This window comes from Ascaphus truei, chromosome 22, assembly GCF_040206685.1.
Source record: "Ascaphus truei isolate aAscTru1 chromosome 22, aAscTru1.hap1, whole genome shotgun sequence".
Classification (NCBI taxonomy): Eukaryota; Metazoa; Chordata; class Amphibia; order Anura; family Ascaphidae; genus Ascaphus; species Ascaphus truei.
This window is the reverse complement of record NC_134504.1, coordinates 9,620,438-9,646,927: the sequence shown is the minus strand read 5'-3', so window position 1 is coordinate 9,646,927 and position 26,490 is coordinate 9,620,438. Positions and strand designations below refer to the sequence as shown.

Genomic DNA, 26,490 nt, shown 5'->3' with positions numbered 1-26,490 from the left:
AACCCCCTACCCTAAACCCTTACCCTAATCCCCCCACCTTAAGCCCTTACACTAAAACCCCCTACCCTAAGTGCTAAAACCCCTTAAATTAACCCCCCTACCCTAACCAGTTAATCTTACCCTAGAAGCGACAGCGGCGAGGATTACAGCGGCAGATCGGCTGCTACGGGGAGGGGAGTCCGTCTGCGGCAGAACGCCGACGGTTATTTGGTATCGGCATAAACGTCCGTAACCAAATGTCCCATTCCTTTAAAAAAAAGGCGTTGGAGAGGCGTCCCCTTTCTCTCCCTCCAACCTGCGCCACAGCGAGGCGCCACATGTAATCCTCCGCGTGCTTTCCATATCGCTCGCAAGCTGCTAATGGTCCATATTTGATGCTCATCGTCCTCCGGCCTTATCGCCCCGCACAGCGGAAAAATGCCGGCAGGTTGTAATTGGAAGATGACACCAGTACCCAGAATCCTTTGCTTGCCGCCACCCCTCTGCATGATGTTGTGGTATCCGGGACACGCGGCGGTGCTGGCCTGTAAATGGCCGACGAAAGGAGCTTTACCCTGTTAAAAAAAAAAAGAAAGAAGAATCCAGCTTCTTTCCAGCTCGGCGGGAACGATAATGTCCCCCTCGGCGCCCATTCTACTTCCCAGCGATATTCATCACGCCATAAATCGAGCGGTTGTCTTGCTCGGATTCCGCAGGGTAAAGGCGATCGCTGCACGGGGAGACGTCTGTCCCTCTGTGATTGACGTTAACCGTTTATATCCCTGGCTCTGGAAGGTTTTCCGCGTGAACGATTAAAAAGCCAAGCCCGTTGCTGTGACTGTGATGAGTTGCAGAGCGAACGTCCAACCCAAATCCGCAGCGAACAAATATATAAAGGAGTTATAACTAATGTGGTACACAAGGAGAGGCCAACTTCAGCCCTCAAGGGTCACCAACAGGCCGGGTGTTAGGGATATCCCTGCTTCAGCACAGGAGGCTCAATCAGTGGCTCAGTCACTGACTGTGCTGTAGCAGGGATATCCTTATCAGTGGTTCACTCAGTGACTCCTTTCTGAACTGCAGCATCAAATGGCGCCTTGGACGCCACCAACGGCACGTCACGGCGTCTCGTTTCCATGGCGACGCGATGTCGCAGTGGCAAGTGACGTCATGCCGTCGCGGCGACGCGATGCCGTGCGGCGTCATGTTGGCGACGTCATTTGACGCTGCGGTTCAGGAAGGAGATGGGGGGCGGCAGGCACAGAGGAGGCCGCAACCGCTGAGTGTCTAGAGATTGTGAAATCCGCCACTAATAGTCATCATTAACCCCTTTGGTGCTGGAGGGGGATGGGCTGAAACCCATTGCTCTGGCAGGAAAGGGGTTAACTTTGCTTCGACGCTGTCATACCGCTATGCTGTGGTTACCAAACAGGTCAGGTTTTTAGGATATCCCTGCTTCAGCACAGGTGAGTCTTTGACTGAGCCGCTTGTGCTGAAACAGGGATATCCTGAAAACCTGACCCGTTGGTAGCCCTCGGGCACTGGAGTTGGCAGTAAGGTGTCATCCAGCGTCAGGGGTCTTAGAGCCGGGGAGCGCAAACTTTTGGTGCTGTGCCCCCCTGCCTGCTCTCCCCCAGTGCTTGCGCCCCCCCCCCCCTCTTACCTTTGTGCCGCCGTCAAATTACACCGCGGGGTCAAGTGACATCACATGACCCCGCGCCATCATTTGACGCCGCATTGCCATGGTGACAGGCATCAAATGGCGTCGCGGGGTTATGTCACGCCTCGTCCCATGACCCCGCGCCATGGTGAGTTACAGAGACCTCGCGCGGTCCCCCGACATTTAATTTAAATGGTTTGGGAAAGCGCGCGGGGGGCCTCTGTAACCGCCGCCCCCCCCAAATAAAAATCTCGCCCCACCCCCCTTAGAAAATTTAGTAAAAATGGGCTGTTCCGTTATATCTCATTTAAGATAAGATTCACAACAATTAGGGGTCACACTTAATTCCGCTCCGTTGCAGCCTTTACAGTATGGGTTACGCAATCTCTAAACGGGTCACATCAGAGCATCGCGTTTAATTAGCATTCTGCGCAGGCTGCAAACGGCGTTTCTTAAACTGAATTCTAACCGTGCCCTGAATTTGGAGCTTTATCTCACTGACAAGCCCCAGATAAAGTCCTTTCCGCTTTAATGTTGTATGGTGATTTAATCTCAGGCTGGTTAGTCTGCTGCCCGTGACTGCCGTGAACTGGGTTATTAATCCCTAGTGGCTCTGATTAAATAATCGTGTTATTGTTCCCAGATTTATGGAAATTAGATCAAAGCGGTAAGTTCAGTTCTAGCTACCGGAATTTGCTTTCAAGTTCATATTAACTTGACTCGCAGCGCGCAAGAAGATTTAAATGAATAATGTATTGCATTTTATTTTATACACACACACACACATATAGCAAGGAGGAGGGGGGCTGAGAGATGGAGGGAGGAGGAGGGCTGAGAGATGGAGGGAGGAGGGGGCTGAGAGATGGAGGGAGGAGGGGGCTGAGAGATGGAGGGAGGAGGGGGGCTGAGAGATGGAGGGAGGAAGGGGGCTGAGAGATGGAGGGAGGAGGGGGGGCTGAGAGATGGAGGGAGGAGGGGGGCTGAGAGATGGAGGGAGGAGGGAGGCTGAGAGATGGAGGGAGGAGGGAAGCTGAGAGATGGAGGGAGGAGGAGGGCTGAGAGATGGAGGGAGGAAGGGGGCTGAGAGATGGAGAGAGGAGGGAGGCTGAGAGATGGAGAGAGGAGGGAGGCTGAGAGATGGAAAGAGGGGGGGCTGAGAGATGGAGGGAGGAGGAAGGCTGAGAGATGGAGGGAGGAGGAAGGCTGAGAGATGGAGGGAGGAGGGGGGCTGAGAGATGGAGGGAGGAGGGAGGCTGAGAGATGGAAAGAGGGGGGGCTGGGAGATGGAGGGAGGAAGGGGGCTGAGAGATGGAAAGAGGGGGGGCTGAGAGATGGAGGGAGGAAGGGGGCTGAGAGATGGAGAGAGGAGGGAGGCTGAGAGATGGAGGGAGGAGGAAGGCTGAGAGATGGAGGGAGGAGGGGGCTGAGAGATGGAGGGAGGAGGGGGGCTGAGAGATGGAGGGAGGAGGGGGGCTTAGAGATGGAGGGAGGAGGGGGGCTGAGAGATGGAGGGAGGAGGGGGGCTGAGAGATGGAGGGAGGAGGGAGGCTGAGAGATGAAGGGAGGAGGAAGGCTGAGAGATGGAGGGAGGAGGAGGGCTGAGAGATGGAGGGAGGAAGGGGGCTGAGAGATGGAGGGAGGAGGGGGGCTGAGAGATGGAGGGAGGAGGAGGGCTGAGAGATGGAGGGAGGAAGGGGGCTGAGAGATGGAGGGAGGAAGGGGGCTGAGAGATGGAGGGAGGAGGGGGGCTGAGAGATGGGGAGAGGAGGGAGGCTGAGAGATGGAGAGAGGAGGGAGGCTGAGAGATGGAGGGAGGAGGGAGGCTGAGAGATGGAGGGAGGAGGGGGCTGAGAGATGGAGGGAGGAGGAAGGCTGAGAGATGGGGGGAGGAGGAGGGCTGAGAGATGGAGTGAGGAGGGGGGCTGAGAGATGGAGGGAAGAGGAAGGCTGAGAGATGGAGAGAGGAGGGAGGCTGAGAGATGGCGGGAGGAGGAGGGCTGAGAGATGGAGGGAGGAGGGAGGCTGAGAGATGGAGGCAGAAGGAAGGCTGAGAGATGGAGAGAGGAGGGAGGCTGAGAGATGGCGGGAGGAGGAGGGCTGAGAGATGGAGGGAGGAGGAAGGCTGAGAGATGGAGGGAGCAGGAGGGCTGAGAGATGGAGAGAGGAGGGGGGCTGAGAGATGGAGGGAGGATGAGGGCTGAGAGATGGAGGGAGGAGGGGGCTGAGAGATGGAGGGAGGAGGGGGGCTGAGAGATGGAGGGAGGAGGAGGGCTGAGAGATGGAGGGAGGAGGAGGGCTGAGAGATGGAGGAGGAGGAGGGCTGAGAGATGGAGGGAGGAAGGGGGACTGAGAGATGGAGGGAGGAAGGGGGCTGAGAGATGGAGGTTGGAAGGGGGCTGAGAGATGGGGGGAGGAGGGCTGAGAGATGGAGGGAGGAGGAGGGCTGAGAGGTGGAGAGAGGAGGGAGGCTGAGAGATGGAGAGAGGAGGGAGGCTGAGAGATGGAGGGAGGAGGAGGGCTGAGAGATGGAGGGAGGAGGGGGGCTGAGAGATGGAGGGAGGAGGAGGGCTGAGAGATGGAGAGAGGAGGGCGGCGGAGAGGTGGAGAGAGGAGGGAGGCTGAGAGATGGAGTGAGAGAGGGCGGCGGAGAGGTGGAGAGAGAATGTATCGTGAAACCTAATTCTGCATGCGATTCAACAATGCAAATCACTCCTAATAATACCTCTAACATGATTTGAACGGCGCACATTTAACAATCCCCCTTTGCACATTTGGTTTAGTAGCAAGAAGAGATGTTCTGAACCTAACAAACAATTGTTATTTTCCATAATCTGATTCGGGCTGGGGTCATTTTTCTTCAGAAGACCGTTTTGTAAAAGCTTTACCCATATTTTTTTGGAGATGGTAAAGTGGGATAAATTGCCTTTTGTGCAAAGTGTCTGTACTTAGAATGGTAATTGCCTGAGGAAACGTTTGAAGCAATGGAGCAGAAACCCTCCAATAATCCCGGGGGGGGGGGGGGGGGGGGGGGTTAGTGACTGCCCAGACCTCTCTGGTGCAATTCTCGGCTGAGCACTTTCAACCCCCGCCCCCCCGCCCCCCCCTCCCGCTTAGAAGTCCCGCTCTCCGCTTCTCCGGCGACCCGCAGCACAGAAGCGCGTTTTAAACCTCCCGCTCGGATCGGCGCCCAGCCTCGTTTTCAGGTGTCTCCGGCACAGCCTCGGAGCACAGACCTTAGACCTCCTCCACGCCCATTAGACTGTAAGCTCCTCGGGGCAGGGACTCCTCTTCCGAAATGTTACTGTATTACTGCTGTGAAGCGCTATGTACATTAATGGCGCTATATAAATAAAGACATACAATACAATACGCCCGGTTCAGACTGACACCCGGAACCCTGATCGGGTTTCCAATCACAGCACAGGTGCATGGGAACCAATCGGGAAGCGAGGGCTCGTCCGCAATTTGCCAATCAGGGCTGGGGGGCGGGGGCAAGTTAAAGGGCAGGGAGGGAAATATGAATGGGCCAATGGGAGCAGCGCCTACCAGCGGGAGCTCGGCATCTGGCTTCCCCGCATCTGGCTTCCCCGGCCGGGCAGCGTATCTCCCGCTGGGCTTGGCGCCGCGATGTCTGGAGGAACGGCCAAATGCTTCGATTCTTGGGTGGGTGGCCCCCCCGGCCCGATCTCCACCCCCCAGCCACTCTCCCTTTGTTCCCTGCACCTCTCCTCCCCCTCCAGTCCCAGCATTTGGGAACAGTTGTATCACACAGGAATAAAAGGGTTATAATGACAGGGTATGCAAGGGGGCTGACGGCATATTAAAATGGGGACTGGTGGCTCTGGGGACCGGTGGCTCAGGGAGCCCCAGGGAAGGACGGCGGGGGCCAGGGGACCAGTCTTAACCTTTATTATGCTGGTCCCTGGGCCCCTTTCAGTAACACACTGAAAGTGGGTGTTTTGGGACCAATTAACATTTTAAAAAAAAGCACTAAAAAGATTCAGAATAAAGAGAAAGCACTCAGCAGTGAAACATCTTCTCAATGGTTCTTTCCTAATTTACGATATTTTAACCCTTCCACTGTACATCTCAATCATCAGTGATGGACGCGGTCAAGTAACTGCTTCTCAAAGCGGTCATGTGATCGGAGTGCCGGAGGGGCCGTGGGACTCAAAGGGTTACATCAATTCAAACTGGGCTAACATCACATTATTCCCTTTAGTGGATAGGCGTGACTATTAACATGAGGTTAATATGTCTGGACCGTAGCCCCATATGGGTGCTGTTAGAGGTAGCTACTGTGTGTCATGGGGTCTGGTACTCCATGGGCATCCCGGCGTATTAGTTACGTCCTCGTCTTCCCGTTGGTTTTTCTTGGGGAGATCGCATTCAATGATCAAGTTGAACGGAAGGTGGCACTCAAGGGTTATCTCGTGCACGCTCCCTTGGTGGCGATGAGCTTCCATCACAGAAACCCCGTCCTATATAAAGACACCGTTTGACTGGCAGCGCCAAGAGAAACTATACAAGGGCTCAGGGGGTATAGGAAGAGGCTTCTGCAAGTTGGGTTGGGTGGCAGATTTCTTTGACCCCATTTCGTCAGCCCTAACGGCGCTGGCCAAATAAACTGGTCCCCAGCTTAAAACATGCCCTACTCATATGCAACAACACAGTCTTCGGTGCAATTAATATGTTACTTAGCTCTTTGTCTGTTCCACTTTATTATAAGGGAGCTCTGATACTGGCCTTTGGCCAGCTTGTAACTGCAATAAATCACAAAGAAGCATATGCTTCATTTATTTAACCCCATCAGGGCTCTTTCACATATCTCACAATGTTTAGTCCATAGGACAATAAGAAATGACATATACTCAGTGCAGGTTCCTGCTAAACGGAGGTTACCGTGATGAGGTTGGCGGCTTGAATCATGTTTTGATCAAAGATGCAACCACCTGACTCCTGTGTCACACAGACTTAGGTTCTAAGTGTAAACGTCACTGGTATATTTTAACCCAATTTGTGTAGGGGCGCAGGAACTGGTGTCCTGTGTCCCCCTTTTATCGTGTTTCAGATAGGGACAGTGACCGTTCAGATAGGATCCAATTGTGGCCAAGCACTGCCACCTACAGCACTTATTCCCTCACCTGTTGTCTCTGTACGTCTCCCATCATACCACTTAGATTGTAAGCTCTTCGGGGCAGGGATTTCCTTTCCTATTGTCTCATTTTGTTGCGCTTAATGTAATATTATAATTCCCTGTACTGTATTCTTTGTGAAGCGTGGAGTACACTTTTGGCGCTATATATATATATATAATATATATATATATATATATATATATATATATATATAATATATATATATATATATATATATTTAATATATATATATATATATATATATATAATATATATATATATATAGTATAGATATAAAGACATGCAATACAATTGTATGGCCCTATTGTTCAAAGCATTGACTACCACTTCTGCCAGAAGCCTGTTCCATGTATCCATTACTCCCTTTCGGAACTGAATGTTTAACCATTGCTTCACAGTACACGACAAAACTCCTCGGGCAGTCAAAGGATTATTGAGCCAAAACAAAGGAAGCCTTTTTCTAGGTGACCACACAGCCCCTAATACAAGGACCTAAAATACAGGCCGCCGTATTACTCCGGCCGGCGATCCCAAAGAGGCCTCTTTTTATAGAACGCACAGGAAAAGCAATTACCGAAGCTTTTCTGTCCGGGGGAATTTGATGGATGATTGATTGTGATGGGCATGTTTAACAATGGATGGGGTCGCTGTGCAGAGGCAGAGTAACTGCTTATTTACTGTAGCGTGTAACGTGACTTAACCCTTACAGGGGCTGGGGGGGGGGGGTCGTGACCACAACACTTCCGGCATTTCCGCATCACGGTGAGAGAGGGGAGGAGGGGGGGGAGTGAGAGAGGGGAGGGGGGAGTGAGAGAGGGGAGGGGGGGGGAGTGAGAGAGGGGAGGGGGGGGGGAGTGAGAGAGGGGAGGGGGGGGAGTGAGAGAGGGGAGGGGGGGGGAGTGAGAGAGGGGAGGGGGGGGAGAGAGAGAGGAGGGAGAGAGGAGGGAGGGAGAGAGAGGAGGAGGGGAGGGAGGGAGAGAGAGGAGGAGGGGAGGGAGGGAGAGAGGAGGGGGGAGGGAGGGAGAGAGGAGGGGGGGAGGGAGAGGAGAGAGGAGGGGGGGAGGGAGAGAGGAGGGGGGGAGGGAGAGAGGAGGGGGGAGAGATAGAGGAGGGGCGGAGAGAGAGAGAGAGAGGAGGGGGGGGAGAGAGAGAGGAGGGGGGGAGGAGAGAGAGAGGAGGGGGGGGAGAGAGAGAGGAGGGGGGGGAGAGAGAGACGGGGGGGGAGAGAGGAGGGGGGAGAGAGAGGAGGGGAGGGAGAGAGGAGGGGGGAGAGATAGAGGAGGGGCGGAGAGAGAGAGGAGGGGGGGAGAGAGAGAGAGACGGGGAGAGAGAGGGAGAAGGGGGGGAGAGAGAGGAGGGGGAGAGAGATAGAGGAGTGGTGGAGAGAGAGGAGGGGGGAGAGAGAGAGAGGAGGGGGAAGAGAGGGGAGGGGAGGGAGAGAGAGAAGGGGTGAGAGAGAGGCGAGGGGAGGAGAAGTTGGGATGGGGAGAGAGAGGGGGGCAAGAGAGAGTGAGGGATGGCGAGAGGAGGGAGGGGAGAGAGAAGGGGAGAGAGGGGGGAGGAGAGAGAGGGCGCAGGAGAGAGGTGAGGGGGGAGAGAGGGGGCGGAAGAGAGAAAAATGGGAATTTGATCATACAAACAAACACTAAACTCAATAGGTAGACACATAGTGGCAGTAATGTGCACAGCTTGTGCACAATGATGTTCCAATCCAAAGCTTGCAATAATTAGTTATAGTATCCACCAAGTCTCAACAAGCAGCCCATAGTTACAGGGCATACAGCACAAGCACCAAGATGAACCCTGTATACAGGTATTCTCCTCTGGGTAATATGGTAAGCTGGTTGGGACACTGTCCCCAGGCTACCCAGCATGCACCTTTGCTACTGCTTGCGTCCATCTGATCACACAGTTATGTCAGGGCGAGCTCCGATAACCGCCATAGGGGCTTATGCTGTAAGTGAGTACTGAGCGATCTGCACGGAAAGACCACAGTGACTTGAATGGGGAGACCCACTGACTAATGGAGGTTACAGAACAAGCCCCACAGACTCTGTGCAGAAGTGGGACAGTTAACATGCATATGATTCACAGTGTGGTTTAGCGCAGGGGGGCTCAACTCCAATCCTCCCCACACAACACCCTCAACAGGTCAGGTTTCAGAGATCTCCCTGCTTCAGCACAGGTGGCTCAATCAGAGACTCAGTTGAAGACTGAACTTCTGATTGAGCCACCTGTGCTGAAGTAGGGACAGATGGAGTCACATGTGCTGAAGCAGGGACAGATTGAGCCAGCTGTGCTGAAAAAGTGACTGATTGAGTCACCTATGTTGAAGCAGAGATATCCTGAAATCCTGACCTGTTGGGGGGGGCTTGAGGACTGGAGTTGAGGACCTCTGGGTTAGGAAACGCTAGGACAACATAAACGCACAATACTCCTTAGGCCCGGGCCTAACCGGAAATCCGCCACCGTATACACAGCATGTGTATATTTATATACATGGCAATGCTCAGTCTCTCAAAGGTCACTTGCCTTGCAACAATTCCCCAGGCATTAACCCCTTCTATACCTGTAGTAACCCAGAGGGGGGGGAGGGGGCGGTGACACAAATAAGTAAGGCTACAGCAATGTATAGCAGAAAAATTGGATTAATCAGCATTTAAACCAGGCTGTCAGTGGTCTCCGAGCACTTATTGCTGTGTTCAAATTAATTACTCCTAAATGCATGTGCTGTAATGTGGAAGCCAGCCAGTTAACAGGGACACCTCTTGTTGCTTAGCAACTGCACATCCCTAATTAGCCACTGGGATTACAGGCGTCTGAAAGTTGTTTACGGTTTCAGTACGACTTAACTTGTCTAAAATATATATGTATTGCTGTACAAGGTGTCTGCACACTTCCTGTGCGATCCTGGTTCACATTACTCACTGCGCCCATTACAGTACATAACAGGTTTGGAGTAATGCGGACAGATGTATTTCTGTTCTCCAGGGTGACACTTGTGTGTCCGATAGGAATTTAGATTTGGAACTGAGACATATCCAGGGTTGGCACCTTCGACTGAAGGCCAACCCAGAGATTGTTTTTATTTAATTTTTTTTTTTAAATAGAGCACTTAACTCCTGGAGTTCTCCCGGCACCTTCCCCCCTGCCCCACTCACTTCAATATGGCGGCGTGGCGTAGCGTCAAAATGTTGACGTGCCGTAGCGTCTCGTTCTCTCGCGGCAACGGGCGTCACGTGACACTCTTACATCACGTGGCGTTCCCCGTTCGCGTTGGCGGCGCCACGTTCCTTGGGGGATGGTAAAAAGGCCTCTGGTGACCCCGTACTCCCCAGCTGCTGCGGGCCTCTCTCTCCCCCCCACGCCGCGCCACTTTCTCCCGCCGGAAGACGGGTGAGAGAAGCCCAGCGTAGGAAAGAGGCTGGCAGCAGCTGGGAAGAGCAAGGACCACGGTGGCAAACAGAGGTCAGAAACAGAAGTGGGGCCTGACCCTCTGGCCAGGCCCAACTTCCGGTGCTGGCCGGGCACCCCCCCCCCCCCCCCCCATAGCCACCGCCTCTCCCCCCTCCTCCCCGCATGTTGGCGGCTCCTGCCCATGATGCACCGAGGAAGCCAGCATCGAGTTCCCAAAAACGACCCCTTTAAAAGGAAGATGGACGCCTGGGTTTAGTTTCTGTTTAACCAACGTTTTGTTGCTACGGAGAAATGATGAACCGCGTAATCCGGCAGTAAGAGAGGCCAATGTGTTTGCAGCGGAGATTGCGGCCAGGGACCACGGGGCTTGTCATTTAAGATTAGTTATTAGCCGCGTCTCCCCTAATGTGCACGAGAACGTGGATCGGTCTAGCAATGCAGGATCCTTCCTGCTCCGTGTCCTGGTAATGGTTTTAAGAAATCATAATAAGGGGTTACTTCTTAACCCTTTGAATGCCCTAAGACAGAAGTGGCCAGCTCCAGTCCTCAAAGGGCAACCGGCAGGTCAGGTTTTACGGATATCCCTGCTTCAGCACAGGTGGCTCAACCAGTGGCTCAGTCAGAGTCAATGACTGAGCCACTGATTAAGCCACCTGTGCTGAAGCAGGAATATCCGTTAAACCTGACCTGTTGGTAGCCCTTGAGGACTGGAGCTGGCCACCCCTGCCCTAACACGTACGTTACAAAGAGTTATTTCTTAACCCTTTAAATGCCCAACACGTACGAAACAAGGGTAACGTCTTAACCCTTTCTATGCCCTAAGACATAACCTTAACCTCATAAGGGCCGGCACCCTCTGGACCCAATGACGTATGCTAGAATTGCTCGTTTTCTCTGGGAATATCACATTCAACTCTCCAATGGACACTTCGCTGTCACGCAATGTGTCCCTGGTCCTCCTAGCAATGTGTCCCTGGCCCTCCTAGCAATGTGTCCCTGGCCCTCCTAGCAATGACGGGGGTTTAACCTTTTGAGTGCGCCGAGGCGGAGATACTAGGTCACGGAGGTCTGGCGCCTCAGATGGGGCCCTATGACGCTGTAGCCACATTCCCCTCCAAAAATGCCCATTTTGCTCGGTAACAGTGCATCCTGCGATCCTACAGAGCGCGGGACGACATCTACACTGCTGAAGAACGGAAGGGGGGTGACTCCAGAAGCTCTGCCAACGAAACTCCGCCATCGATCCCATCATCACCCCAACCCCCACTTGCCTTTTTTTTTCCAATATGGCCGACCCCGACCGATCACGTCCCAGCAAAGGAACAGTTCGGGCCCCACGACGCCGTAACATAACCCCGACATATCCAGCGAAACCATTCCTTGCGCTGTGCAAACAGACTTCATTAGCTTCAGAACACAAATCAGCACGACAATATTGTGACAACAAGAACACGGTAGAGGGAAACACATCGGCGAGCCGAGATCGCGTACCGCTCACACGGAGGACTGGCCATATTGTTATGAGTGTCACAATGCTGTTTTCCGCAGACGTTACAGAAATATATCTGTGGCTCAGCCATCTGCCCTGGAAAATATCAGCATGTTAGATCCTGCAGCAGGAACATAATGTAGGATGTGTATGCAAATGATCTTCTCTGGGAGACGCTCTGTTGTACTCTTTCCGCGCCAGATTTGGAGCCAAAGACTAGAAGTATTCGCTAAAGCTCCAATCCGCTGCGAAAGAACACCGTTCAGTCGCAAGTGCGAATCTTCATCTGAGTTAGTACACACCTGCCTCTTTTTTTTAATATTTTCCATAAACATTTGTTTTAGCGAAGTTTTGCTGCCTGTTTAAAATAATGATTTTATGCGCCCCCCCAAAAACGAGAAAGTGCGTCAAAATCGGCCACCGAGTTCAACATGGTATAAACCCTATAAAGACTGATTGTTAGCACAAAAAGACGTTGCTATGTATCAACCAATACAAGGAGCTTTCAAAAGAACTGTTCATCCCAAGGGCAGTGCAAAGGACACAGGGCCATCCCTTAAGGTTGGCGGAAAGGAAATTTCACCAGCAACAAAGGAAAGGGATCTACAGTAAGGGCAGTTACAGTGTGGGATTCATTACCCATGGAGACTGTGATGGCGGATACAATAGATATCTTCAAAAAAAGGTTGGACATCTTTTTAGAAAGGAAAGGTATACAGGGATATACCAAATAAGTATACATGGGAAGGATGTTGATCCAGGGATTAAACCGATTGTCAATATTTGGAGTCAGGAAGGGATTTATTTTTCCCCTTATGAGATATCATTGGATAATGAGTCCCTGGGGTTTTTGGTTTGCCTTCCTCTGGATCAATATACTGTAAGTACGGATATAGGATAAAGTATCTGTCGTCTAAATTTAGCACAGGTTGAACTTGATGGACGTACGTCTTTTTTCAACCTCATCTACTATGTAACTATGTAACGATGTAACTAAAATTGTATTTTATGCAGTACGGATGTTTTATTGCATATGTTACCAAAATACTGTATATTCAAATATGATCTTAGTACAAAGACTCCGTAATAAAAGCTGTATATAGAAGTTTGTGATACACCCACAATTCATGTGTCAATCGCAACCTGATGCCATTTTGAAGTGCCATCAATAATCCTTACTTGCCTTGTTCGAAAGCTGCTAACTTTACTATCAAATGTGCATGTGTGATGTACCCAGTGGTAACCCTATACATAAAATAAACAGACTGAGAGATTGTATAGAAGTGGGCACATTACTCGGAGTACAATGTCTCACATGCTGGCAGAACATTGAGCATGATTCAGCCTTATAAATAAGACAACTAAAACAAATTGTACCAAAGGCGCCTCACAGATCTGACATTTTAAAATCAAAACACAATTTTACGGCTGTAACGAGCCCTTGCGTTAGTATAACGGACGCTAGTGCTAATGATATGCAAGAGGCGTTCCCTGTAACAGCGCTGCTGCCCAGCGCTCCGGTATAGTTACTGTAGGGACTTAACGTAACGTTAGAGCTAAAGGTGGCGATACTCTCATCCAGACCCTGAGACAGGTCAGTTACACAGTCTTTTTCCTCTCCTGTCCTCCCTTTTTAACTTGAATGAAACACCTACTCAGGGACATGATAGAAGGGACGCCAGTTTTGGGTAAGACGCCATTGCTGTTTGAGCCGAACGCAAGGCAGTGCTGACTTCACATGGCGTTAAGCCTAAGATAATGAGACCTGCTAAAGTCAGGGAAGCTAACAGACGTGGCCTGTTTAGGTAACGTGGCCTGTTTAGGTAACGTGGCCTGTTTAGGTAACATGGCGTTAGTGGCCCAGTTTTGATGGACCTCTGCGGATCTACCCCTAAACGTCTCCCGCCTCCGCTACAAACCCTGGATGCGCTTGACCGCCCCTGGATGCGCTTGACCGCCCCTGTCTGCACTTGTAATAATACACAATTTACTGTTATTGTGGCTGTAAGTCCCCCAACATAACACGTACATTGTAAGCTCTTCGGCGCTGGGTCCCCTTTAGCCTTATGTGGTCAGTTACCTGTTGCACTCATTACCACTGTTTGTAATGCATTTACCTCTTACTATAATGTTGTGAAGCGCTCTGCACATGGTTGGCGCCATGTAAATAAAATCAGACATTTGTAGCCATGCCATCTGTGGCTACTAGTCTGCCTCCCTCCTGGCAGTAAGTCCTGGTACACGCAGGTTGCCAGTAGTTGATATGGGGTTTTGCTATGAGTTACACTGCCTGCTGCTACTCACTTGCCACAGAGAGCCTGAGACAGAACAGTGCAGCTAGCGAATCATGCACCTTTCCTGGTAACTAACTCAAGGGGCAGGGGCTCCTCAGAGCTGAGGACCCCCCCTCCCCTCGAACCCCCCGTTATCCATCCATGTTAGAAACAAGGCCTGCAGTCAACTGACAACGCTCCGTCCGCTATGTCCTGTCACATGATATAACGCCAGGTAATCCCAAACCCCCTACTCTAGCCGGATAAAAACATCCTTTCACACCTCCATCTGATTATCACACATCAAAGGCTCGTTAATAGAAAGGTACGTTGGCGAATGTCTTCCAGACAAACCATTTCCCAGGAGCGCCCAAATGTTCTTCGCTGTTATCTGGCCCAGAAAAAAAGAAAGAAAAAGACGAGTAAAATGTTATTTGGCTGGAATCCCAGATCGCACTTGGTTCAGAACCAAGAAGCCAGTGAATGCTTCACTTGACTGATCCAAAAAGCCTATTTAATTTCAGCTGCGGTGCGGGGTGCACTGTAACAGTAGAAGGTTGTTGCATTGTTGCGCAAATAAAAATACCACTTTGTGAGCACATTCACGTCTCGGGCAGGTCCACCAAACTGTCTTTTCTCCATTATCTCTTAGCTTACAGTGCTTCCACTGCAGCCAGGGATTCTGGGTAAGGACATGCAATGCCTCCACTGCAGTTAGGGAGTCTGGGTAATGACATGCAAATGTGCACTCACAGTGCGTCCCCTGTTGTTTCATATCCATTTGAACATGGACCCCTGTTAAGCGTATGTCTGCTGTATTACACAGCTTTCCAGCACAGCCTTGGTTAAAGAAGTGCAGAGCCTGTAACCCTACTCACAGACAGCTATTTCAACCTTGTGTTGAGGGAACCTTGGTTCCCACCGAGGGATCAACATTAGTCCCCAGACTGTTCGGAGCTGGTCTCTTGAAGAACCCATTCCATGCCCTGTTCCTGTTGCTTAGCCGCATGGGATTCTGGGAGTTCTGGTCCGCCTGATTGCATACTAAACTATTATTTTCAACCTTTTTGGGGCTGAATGGGTAGTTTAGTGGTACCCACCATCAACGCTAGGCACTGCCATCCGCTGTACTTACCCACCATCAAGGCCAGACACTGCCATCCACTGCACCTAGCCACCATCAAGGCCAAGCACTGCCATCTACTGCACTTACCCACCATAAAGGCCAGGCACTGCCATTCACTGCACTTACCCACCATTAAGGCCAAGTACCACCATCCACTGGACTTTCCCACCATCAAGCCCAGGCACTGCCATCCACTGCACTTACCCACCATCAAGGCCAGGCACCACCATCCACCGCACTTACCCACAATCAATGCCAGGCACTGCCATCCACTGCACTTACCCACCATCAAGGCCAGGCACTGCCATCTACTGCACTTACCCACCATCAAGGCCAGGCACCACCATCCACTGCACTTACCCACCGACAAGGCCACTGCCACCCACTGCACTTACCCACCATCAAGGCCAGGCACTGCCACACACTACTCTCACTGCTTCCCCTGCTGTCTCTGTAACTCTCCCACACATTGACCGTCCCTTTCCTGTTCCTGCTGTGTGCTTGTATTTTTGAGGCACTTATTGTGCTATTATACTGCCTATGTCGTGAAGCGCTGCGTACACTGTTGACTCTATATCAATACAAACGCACAATGTGTTCAGAAAAAAAAAACGGGACCCCTTTCACGTTTCGGCAACGCCCCGCAGAAACGCCACCCCGTTTCCATGAAGATGCGAGCAACCGGTCCCTGGAGATTATTCCATTAAAGAGTTATTAACATCTAATAAATATGCTTGGGACTCGGCGTGATGACCTCATCAGGTGCCGAGATACAAAAGATGGTTCAGCGAAGAGGATAAGCCCGTTACGAAGGCCTTGAGACTTCATTCCGCCTCCTCCAACCAGGCGGGATTTGAATCCTGCCGACTGCAACATCTGGGGCATCTACAATTTTTTGGGGGGTTCAATATGAGCTTGTTGGTGTCTTGTATGTTTTACAATTCTTGTTCAGCTAGTCTTAGCTGATTGGAGGGTGGCAACCTCCTACCTAATTGAAGCTCACTCCCTCCCACATTTAAATGGTTAAAAGCTCACTCCATAGCATCTCTCACTCTCAGGGGAACTTGCTTGCTTGCAGTTTGATTGTGACAAATCTAGCACAGAGTGATTTTCCTGGTAATGTACAGGTTAATAAAAGCTTCGATCAGACTTAGAACTATGCAACTAATTTTGACAGATTTATTATAAATCATTCTTCCTGGTATTACACAGGTTATTAAGAATCTATATTAGTGTTAGGGACCCTTGAGATGTGGTCTGCCGTGTAGTGGCTCAGGGGCTTACAACAATTTGGCCAAAATGTTAAACTAAAAGACCATTTTATTTAATAGATATCTATACATATATATTTAGGCACTGTGCCGTGTATAAGTTTCACTGGATGTGCACTGAGCTCTGTCTGTGTTTTATGTTATGTCTCTGGTTTTGCATCTACAATTAGCAAGAAGGGGGTTAAAGGGAGAAGATCCAAGATGTTGATGAGTTGCGACAACGTATCGCTGAGGGGCGGGAGCAGCTGGATCAGCGCGTTATCGATGATACAATCAGACAACGGCGTTCTCTTCGGGCGCGCGCTTCCACAGGAGGAGGGGATTTTGAACACACACTTTGAACTCAAGCTACATACTAATCTTACTGTTTCAGATCAGATTGTAACCAGTATAACACATTGACGAGCTACAAAGGAAAAACTCCTCTGTCTCGTTTAATGGACATGAGCCGCCCGCAGTGTACCTGGTACTTGTTGATATAATACAGCGATATCAATTTAGTTACCATCAGTTGATTGTCTACATTGTGCTTCTTATATATAGAGTTAATCTACATCACAGACCTACAGCTGTGCACATTCTCATGGGGATTGAGCGAGGAAATAGATGATATGATGAAAAACGAAAGGGGTCCCTTTTTCCTCAACACGGGGTATACTGCTATACAAACATGTTACGACAACAGGCCATGTTATATAATGCCTAATAAATCCTTTACCATAAAGCAAAATTCCCCCAAATCAAGTATTTTTTTTAATATATATATATATATATATATATATATATATATATATATATATATATATGAGCTACGGAGACCTATGGAGCTGAACCGCAGCGCTCCAAATTCCAGGGAACCCCCAATTGTAGAGATTTTTACATTTAAAAGTATTTCTAAGGTAAAAATAAAGATGGCTGCAGGGTTCACCCAATCAGAAGCTGCAGTGTCATCTCACAGTGATGTTGTGGCTTCCTATTGGCTGCCTGAAGCTGGCAGTGGCCATATTGTTTGGAGCCAAAAGTTCCTGTTGCTTGGAGTACAGCAGTTCCCATATAGGGGACCCCTTGTTTCAACTAAGATAATATATATAAATAGAAATATATATACATATAGATTGTAAGCTCTTCGGGGCAGGGACTCTTTTTCCAAAGTGTCACTTTTGTCTGAAGCGCTTGTTCCCATTATGTGTTACTTGTATTATTAGTTATTTATATGATTGTCACGTGTATTACTGCGGTGAAGCGCTATGTACATAAATGGCTCTATATAAATAATGCTATACATACATGCATACATATATATATACATATATATATAACACCCTGCATTAAAACACATTGATGCCCCCTGGATGACAAGCCTACCAGAAAAAAAAGCATGAGAGCATTTTCTGCAATGACACTTTATCTCCATACAAATAATAAGTGTCACGTATCAGACATCCATCTGCGTCCTCATCCATAACAGCGCTCGCTGCTGCGCTTGGAATTTAGAGACGTTGCTTAGAGCTTAACATTAATGCCACGCCAGCGCTTGTATTAACTGCGCGCAGATAACCGTCGATCAAACGCGTCAGCTCTAATCCCGCTGGTGACTGATGGTTTTTCGTTCTGCAAACACTGTTCGCTGAAGCAGAGTTTTTTTGCCAAGGAACGGGTACACGGAAACGGAAATTTGGGTCGCGACCGGTTTTTGCCGCGACCAAGTCTCTGCCGGCGTTTGGCAAGCCGAGAGACCCTTCGCAGCAGATGCTCCGCCGCCAGCCGCTTCGCCAATAAAGTAAATTAATTTAAGGTTTTATTGTGGTTAGGCTTATGTCCTCTCTGGACATGTATGTGTATACCGGTATTACCTCTCTGTGCGTGTGTGTGTATACCGGTATTACCTCTCTGGGCGTGTATGTGTATACCGGTATTACCTCTCTGGGAGTGTACGTGTATATCGGTATTACCTCTCTGGGCGTGTATGTGTATACCGGTATTACCTCTCTGGGGGTGTATGTGTATACCGGTATTACCTCTCTGGGCGTGTATGTGTATACCGGTATTACCTCTCTGGGGGTGTATGTGTATACCGATATTACCTCTCTGGGCGTGTACGTGTATACCGGTATTACCTCTCTGGGCGTGTATGTGTATACCGGTATTACCTCTCTGGACATAGTGACCTGACCGGCTTGGGTGGGCCACAGGATTTCCCTGAGCAGGGAGATAGCAGGGATGCTGCTAGGGTGCTGGGCAGCTTCCTCCATCCTGATTGGTTGCTGCTGGGTAGTGCAGCGAATCAGGAGGAGGTGACATGAGCCTGGGGGTGGGGCCGTGGAGAGGAGGAAACAGCATGAAGCAGTGAGGGGTGTGTGTGTGTGTCTCGAGCGCATCGCACCTTTCACCATTGTGTCCAGTATTTTTTGAGAAGCCGTCTGGCAACCTTAGTCATGAGGGTTATTGGTGCTGTCTCTCCTATTTAATGGCAGTAAAATGTTTGAGACAGTGATTCCCAACCAGGGATACATGAGGTGTCTCCATGGGGTTAGCCCTAAACATATATGTAATGGCGGATCACAGGCAGTATAGCGGGGTCCTGAGCCCGTGTGGGGACTGCCCACTTAGTAAGGCTCCAAACTGCACCGTAGCGTGGGGGGTATAACTGTCACTTACAGCAAGAGCTTCCAAAGCCACTCTCCCACAATGCTTTGCATCCACAGCAGCAAGGCATTGTGGGGCGTGACTTTGGAAGCTCCCGCAGTGAGCGATAGCTATACCCGCCCATGCTGCCTGCACACACTGAGGGGCCGTTTGGGGGATTATTAAGCGTGTGTTCCCCTCATGAACTCAGGACACTATACTGCCTGGGATCGGTCACACAGTTTTATTAGCGATAGTCTGAGGAGTCGGCAATAAGATTAATTCATTAGAGGTTCACAGAAAAAATATTTTGTAGCAGGGGGTGCGCTGTGTAAGCAAGTTTGGGGACCACAGTGTACCTCTGGACATAGTGACTACGTCACCTCCAACAGAGGTTTTTTGGCAGCTTAAATCACGTCTTGCGTCCCCGTGGAGCGCAGGACACGATCTACCCACTTGTGAAACGGACTCCTCTTCCGTTTGCTGCAAAATGGCCCCCGCAGTCACATGACCGCACGGTGCCAGAAGGGTACCGGCCTGCACCTTATCCCTGCTGCCACGTGTGACAGATTCACCAGACTCTACATTTGCCGATACGGTAATATGAGCAGAGGGCAAACCGCACTGGCACACAGATATATACCGTTCTACTGAGCATTCCCAGAAATCTGAGCAATGATGTCATTTATAAGTCATTAGTCATCAGCAGCGTTAATAATAGTTCACCAGCAACAAGCTACCATCTGCTGAGTAGTTTGTATATTCTGAGCAATATGTCTCACTGAGGCCAAGATCCACTGAGCTCTGTTATGTCACATACTCTAACTTAATGTCACGTTGTTATTAGTATTACTATTATTGTTAGTGTAACCCCCTCATTTGGGATTACGAGGTCCTGAGAGAGTCAACAGTGTGGCCCCACGTAGAGCAACGCTTCTCTCCCATCACATGGTCCTGGGTGACTTGGTAGAGCCTAAGTCCTGCCCACTTTTGCCTGGTGACAGTTACGTCACAAGAGAGTATATATAGTGAGCAAGAAGGTGCTGGAACTCACGTTCCTGGAGGAGTTATAGTGGAGGAGCCTCCCTGCGAATAGTGTATATATGTTCAGTGTATAGATGGGTCCATTACAGTGTAGGGGTCATCCTTTCCTGTTTTGTAGTTGGGCACAGTGTCCTACCCAGCTATAGTCCATAAGAATGGCTCCATACTACTCTCTTGTTCCCAAGCCATAGAGGCATAGTAGGATCAAGCCAACTGGAGGGTCCGTAGCTAATTCCAGCACCAAAGGTCACAGGGTGGCATTTATTACCCGAAACGGGGTACTGATGTAAAAGGCCCGGCAGTGGCCCACAGGAGACGGATCATTTAGGTTACCCGTCATGAGCCAAGCCTTAGTATCTCCCTAGCGGGCCGAGATTGGAGCAGCTAGGGAAGCGCATACAGACAGCTCAAACCATTAATATACCGGAGACGGTTGTCCCATTCCACCCCGTGACAGTTTAGGCTGCGGCCGTGCTAGCGCTGAGCGTGCTGACCGCACGGTGCTTGCCGAGGTTACTTTCGGCAAGTGAAATTGTCCTGTCCCCACTCACGCGGTGCGCGTTCGTGCGCGGGCACGGACCCTCACCCACGCTTGGCGCTTGCGTTAACAAAGAAAAGAAACTTTCAACCGCGCTCAACTTACCCGCAACGCCCCCCCCCCTCCCCCACGCTTGTGAAATAGCGCGGACACCCGGTGCTCATGCTTGGAGTGCGGGTGACGTCACCGCTCTCCAAGCATGAGCGCGGTTAGCGCCAGCGGGGCCGCAGCCTTAGGATACTTCTGCATTTCAGTGGGGAGTAGTCCTCTCTGTCGTTACAATGTATTTTCACACCAGGCGACCTGTTGCTACCTTATCTTATGTCCCACTTCTTCCCAACATCCATAGCACCCAGATATCCCTCTTACACACCCTGCATATTACATTGTGTCCCTGTTTTCCTGCCACACCCGATGAAGGGCCACGAGAGGTTGCAAAGCTTGTAACATCTCAACTACTTGTTGGTTCAATAAAAGGCATCGCACCTCCTACTCCCCTCCCTCCTTTGTTACAACCTTTCTAAAAATGTGATTTTTACAGTGAAAGTTTCATTAATATTTTACGACACCGAGCATTTGTCATACGTATCCAAGCTGCACTAATAAGCAGAAAGCTGAGATCTTCAAGCAAATTACTAAAGCAAGAGACAGCGAAACGCAGCTCTGAACATTGTAGCGACAGCCATCTGTGAAAGTATAATATAACTGCTTTATGATGCAACGATAACCATATATAATTCTGGAGCTCACATGCTACCTTTGCACGGGACTGAAACGTTTGCGATGAGCAAAACATTTGCATTACATTAGTGAAATTGGTAGATTCTGGACATTTTTTAAAAGTTGCAAAAGGGCAATTCTGCCCAATATCACAAAGATCATGCAATATGTTACTTAGTGATTGAATGTTACCCCTACATTTCCTATGCATTAGCACACATGTATTCCAATGTGACATACATATCTCACAGCTCTGAACATTCAGCTGACAAGCAGCTGCTGTAAGAGGGAACAACTTCAATCAAAGCAGTTCCCTACTGCATGAATTCAACAGGGAAAGGAGGGCAACAGTGTTATCAGTCCAATCAGTGTCAGCGCCACTGTTATCCAGCTACAGATCCAAGCCCCGGCTATTACATAATATATCATGTGTAAATTGTATGGGATATTAAAATATATATAGACACACACACACGTGCAGTACATACGTAAAGACACACATACCTGCACACACAGACACACAGACACACAGACACAGACACACACCTATATACACACACACACACACACACACACACACACACACACACACACACACACACACACACACACACACACACACACACACACACACACACACACACACACACACACACACACACACACACACACACACACACACACACACCCTGACCACCTCCCCTGCCCACACACACATTTGCATCATTCTTGGAACAATGCTCCAGTTGGTGACAGTTCATACATATGGCTCTCCCCCCCTCCCTCCCTCTCTCCCCCCCTCCCTCCCCCCCTCCCTCTCTCCCCCCCTCCCTCTCTCCCCCCTCCCTCCCCCTCTCCCTTTCTTTCTCCATCTCCCCCTCTCTCCTTCTATCTCTCCCCCTCTCTCCAGTATATGTATATACATACACGTGTGTGTGCGTGTGTAAATATATAAATACACACATTTATAGTATTTATAAATCTATACTCATCCATGTATTTATATATCTATACACACACATTTATATATCTATACACACACATTTATATATTTATACACACACATTTATATATTTATACACACACATTTATATATTTATACACACACATTTGTATATTTATACACACACATTTATATATTTATACACACATTTATATATGTATACACACACATTTATATATTTATACACACACATTTATATATTTATACACACACATTTATATATTTATACACACACATTTATATATTTATACACACACATTTATATATGTATACACACACATTTATATATGTATACACACGTGTATTTATATGAGAATATCAAGAACAAAATGCCCCCCCATAGTATGTGCTTAACCATTTCTTCCCTGCATGGCCTTCAGCTCTGATCTAGTTTAACAGATCTACAGGAACCAGGCCATAGGTATACCTACATCTGTCTGTACAGGTGTCATATCAGCTGCCCGCACACTTCCCCATCCTGCCAACACATGCACGATAACGCTGGTACCTTTTACCATTACAACCACCGCAGGAAGGGGTTAACGGATTATTATTATTATTGGGATCCCCTGTCACTGTCAGACGGGGTTAACGGACCAGACCCTTTCAGAAAAGGTCAAACACACCGCATCACTGATTAAAAAAATAACGGATCCACATGTCAAAATAGTGTAACCCTTTCACCACCACCTGGGGCTCTCCCACGGCCAACACTGGTCAATATTATTAACCGAGCGTAAACACGACACCCTGTGCATCATTTCTAAACGCCGCCCATCGTCTTGTCACTTTGCAAAAATGACGCTGGCTCAAAAGAGAGTTAATACATCAGTTAGGCAGAATGACATGTTTTTTTGTTTAAATGTCCTTAACATGAGTCGGAAATGACGCTGGCGTGTGGTGGGGATACAGGGGGTTAATATTTACGCAATTGTAAGGACAGATTGATATATTCCCAAATATATCCAACAGGTTTGTTCGATCGGAGAACAAGGTCAGAAATGATATTGCAAGTTTATCAGACAGAAAATGCTTGTTTTTTTTTTTTTGTACCTCTTTAGGTTAAAACAGATTAACCATTGCTTGGCTGGAATAACATGGATGAAGGAGAAAATAATATGTGACGCTTTGATGCTTAATTACTGAATGTACTGCAAATGGGTGAATTAACAGCAAAAATCACTTATCACATTAAATCTATAATAGATATATTAGATATTATAATTATTTGACACCGCACAATGTTTTGTTACCAGCAGAAAAAGCGAATACAAAAAAAAATTAAAAATAGCAGTAAACAAATAATGAACAGAAATGGTGCTCTTTCCCCCCATAATCATGGTGGTTATTATACATTTGAAATGTAAAATCTGGAAAATGCCACTTCTTCCTTTTTTATTCATACTAAACGACAACACTGATGATCAGATTATAATCAATGCAGATTGTGCATGGGCCAAGCAATGCAATATTCTGCTTTATTCTACAAAAATCAACAATGCCATTAATGTATATTGATTATGCTGTTGAATAGAGATGCATTTTGTCCCTTTGCATTGCATAGGAAATCAGGGGGTTGGTTGATTATGGATAGTCTCACCTCATCTCCCTGAGAAAACTGCAACCCCAGGTCTATGAAATGCTCCACCCGGATGAAGCCATCAGCGTCCTCATCACACACATCAAACACCTCCTTGAGCTTCTGCAAGAAGTGCAGGAGATGGTCCGGGTCCCCTGGAGAAGACCTCCCTATCTCCATTAGGGAGACTAGCTGGAGCCCACAGAGCACAGTCTGGATGCAGCCACCATCCTGAGCTTCAGTTATTGTAAATGTGTGACATCAGGAGAGGGAGGAGGGAGGTGTTCAGAGGGAGAGAGAGAGGGAGAGGGATGAGGAGGGGAGGGAGCAGTGGAAGGAGACACAAGGAGATGGAGAGTAATATGACTATCTTCACAATTTCAGGACCTGTTGTGGTCAGTCCTGTTTGATATATTCCATCCTATTAGATTTTGCTTAGAGCATCAATCCAAGTTGCCCATTCCCACACCCCCCCACCCCACCCCCTTTTTTTTTTTACATAGCATTGAAGCAAGGGGGTCTCCGGAGCTGGACCCCGTGAAGTTCAGCTTCCGGGGACCCCCTGCTTCCAGAGATACGTATCTCCATAAGGGGTGTCGGTAGGCGCTCTGGCTCACTAGCTGGGGTTCATGTGATGGCCGGTTTTCAACGCTCCCGCGCCCTGCGGGCGGATAGGACTCCGTGACGTCATCCGGTGCAGCTTCTAATTGGCCGGCTTGACGCGGGGGCTTTAAACGTGCAGGAGATACCGTTGTGTAGAGATCTATGTGGGATAACAGATGTAAATCTAGGACTATGGTGTGCCCATGGGTATACGTAACTAGTGCCTCTGGAAAGAGGTATTCATAGGGTAGGGGAGTAGGGTGGGCATTTAGTCATCAAGGACATGGGCAGGAAGTTGTGTGTTACATGTTTCATCCTATGAGATGGTGTGTAGTTGACGTTTCATACAGCTTTGTAGGTAATGAGAGGTGCTAGACCAAAAGTAACCATGTGTATCACTCAAGCGATCCACTGTATGAGAGGAGAAGACTTAGCTCTAGATCAGGGATGTCCAACAGGAATTCAAAGCTAGCTACACTTGTGGTTGTCATCTTTCTGTATTGGCCACATTCTCGTGTCACTCGCGCTTGCGAGTCACGATGCCCGCTGCGTTGTGCCTGTGCCCAGGGCTGCAGACGGCTTTCCCAAGGCCCAGAACTAGAGTTTCCACTGCCCCCTCCCCTGTGTCCGCGGCCTTGCGAGACCCCCCTCCCTTTCTGACACCCCCACCTTTCCCTCCTCATCCTCTCCCCCACCTCTCTCTATCTTCCCCACATCTCCACCTCTCTCTCACCCCCACACCAACTTCTCTCCCCTTCCCCAATACACACACTAAGCTCCCCACCCCCAATACCCACACTAAACCTCCCAGCCCCCAATACACATAACCCCACCACACCCCAAATATACATAATAACCCCACAATACCCCAAAATACATGTAATAACCCCCTACACCCCAAGTACACATAAACCCACACACACCCCAAATACACACAAAAAAACACCAAAAACACATAAAAAGTGTGTTCTCCAGATATCATTTCTTTGGTGCTTGACGTACCTTCAATAGCAGGTGTCCTGCATCCGACGAAGAAGTCCCAAGCCAACAGGAGTCTTATTTTAGAACGAGTTATATATTTATGGTCTAAAAACAGAAAGTGATCGAGCCTTTCTTCATTGTAAGGTGGATTGCAGATACAAAAGTGGTCACAATAAAAGGTATCAGAAGACGTGGGATTGTTGATTACAGCAGCAGTCACCCCCCCTCTTGTGCCCCCCCACTCCCCTTTTCTATTACCAGGATGGGTACCAAGGGTACTTGGAGTTAAACCGAGCTCATGGAACCCCCTAGTTGCTGGTTCTTCCTGGTATTTAAATGCCTTACATCACATGGGTCAAAAGGAAGCTGCCCAGCTTCCTATTGGGCCGCATGATACGGTAGATGTCAACCGCCATTTTGTTTCCCCTGGAGTGAACTGAAACGCCGGTACCTTCACCAGTAAGAATCTCAAGTACCAGCGGGTCCCCAGAGACAAAGATAGGCAGTTCCGCTCCTAAGCCCAACGTGGTTTCCATCCTTGTAAAAAAGGAGGGGGTTGGTAAGAGGAACGGCTACGTTAAATCCAGTCACCATCAAACGTGACCATGAAATAAAGTCATCAGTTGGTTTATCTCGGGGACCTTGTCTACCTTCTAGTGTTTAACAACCTCTGAGTGCGAAAAGTCTATCTCCCCCCATCATGGGACATGTCTCGTGGCCTGTGCTTTGGCAGACTGACAGCAGAGCCAGCGCCTGCCGTCCAGCGCGAGAGATAACGCTGCCGCATGGTACGGATTTCATGTACATCCCCGACGCTGATCTCTTTTCTAAAGCACTTGATTTACACCCAAGAAATACATTTGGGGCTTCGCATGTCTCTTCTATAAGTCCCGCTATGCAGATCTAATAAATTATCCCAATCAACTTAATTCCCCCATTTTGCCAATGATTTGCCCTGCTGCGTTTCTAGAGGACGAGGAGTGCAGTAAGACTGGTGCCAGGGGGGTTCACGGTGGGACTGAC

The 26,490-nt window shown here is 49.1% G+C and overlaps 1 protein-coding gene across 1 annotated transcript in view; it reads right to left on the bottom strand.

Annotated features, from left to right (window-relative positions):
- The window catches only part of RAB11FIP4 (RAB11 family interacting protein 4), a 111,845-nt gene extending 87,698 nt beyond the window's left edge, over window positions 1–24,147 (bottom strand). The window contains exon 1 of the mRNA XM_075579898.1: window positions 23,905–24,147. Within this exon, the coding sequence (XP_075436013.1) occupies window positions 23,905–24,063 (159 nt within the window). The 5' untranslated portion in view covers window positions 24,064–24,147. The remainder of the gene's footprint in view (window positions 1–23,904) is intronic.
- Between the last annotated feature and the right edge of the window lie 2,343 nt (window positions 24,148–26,490).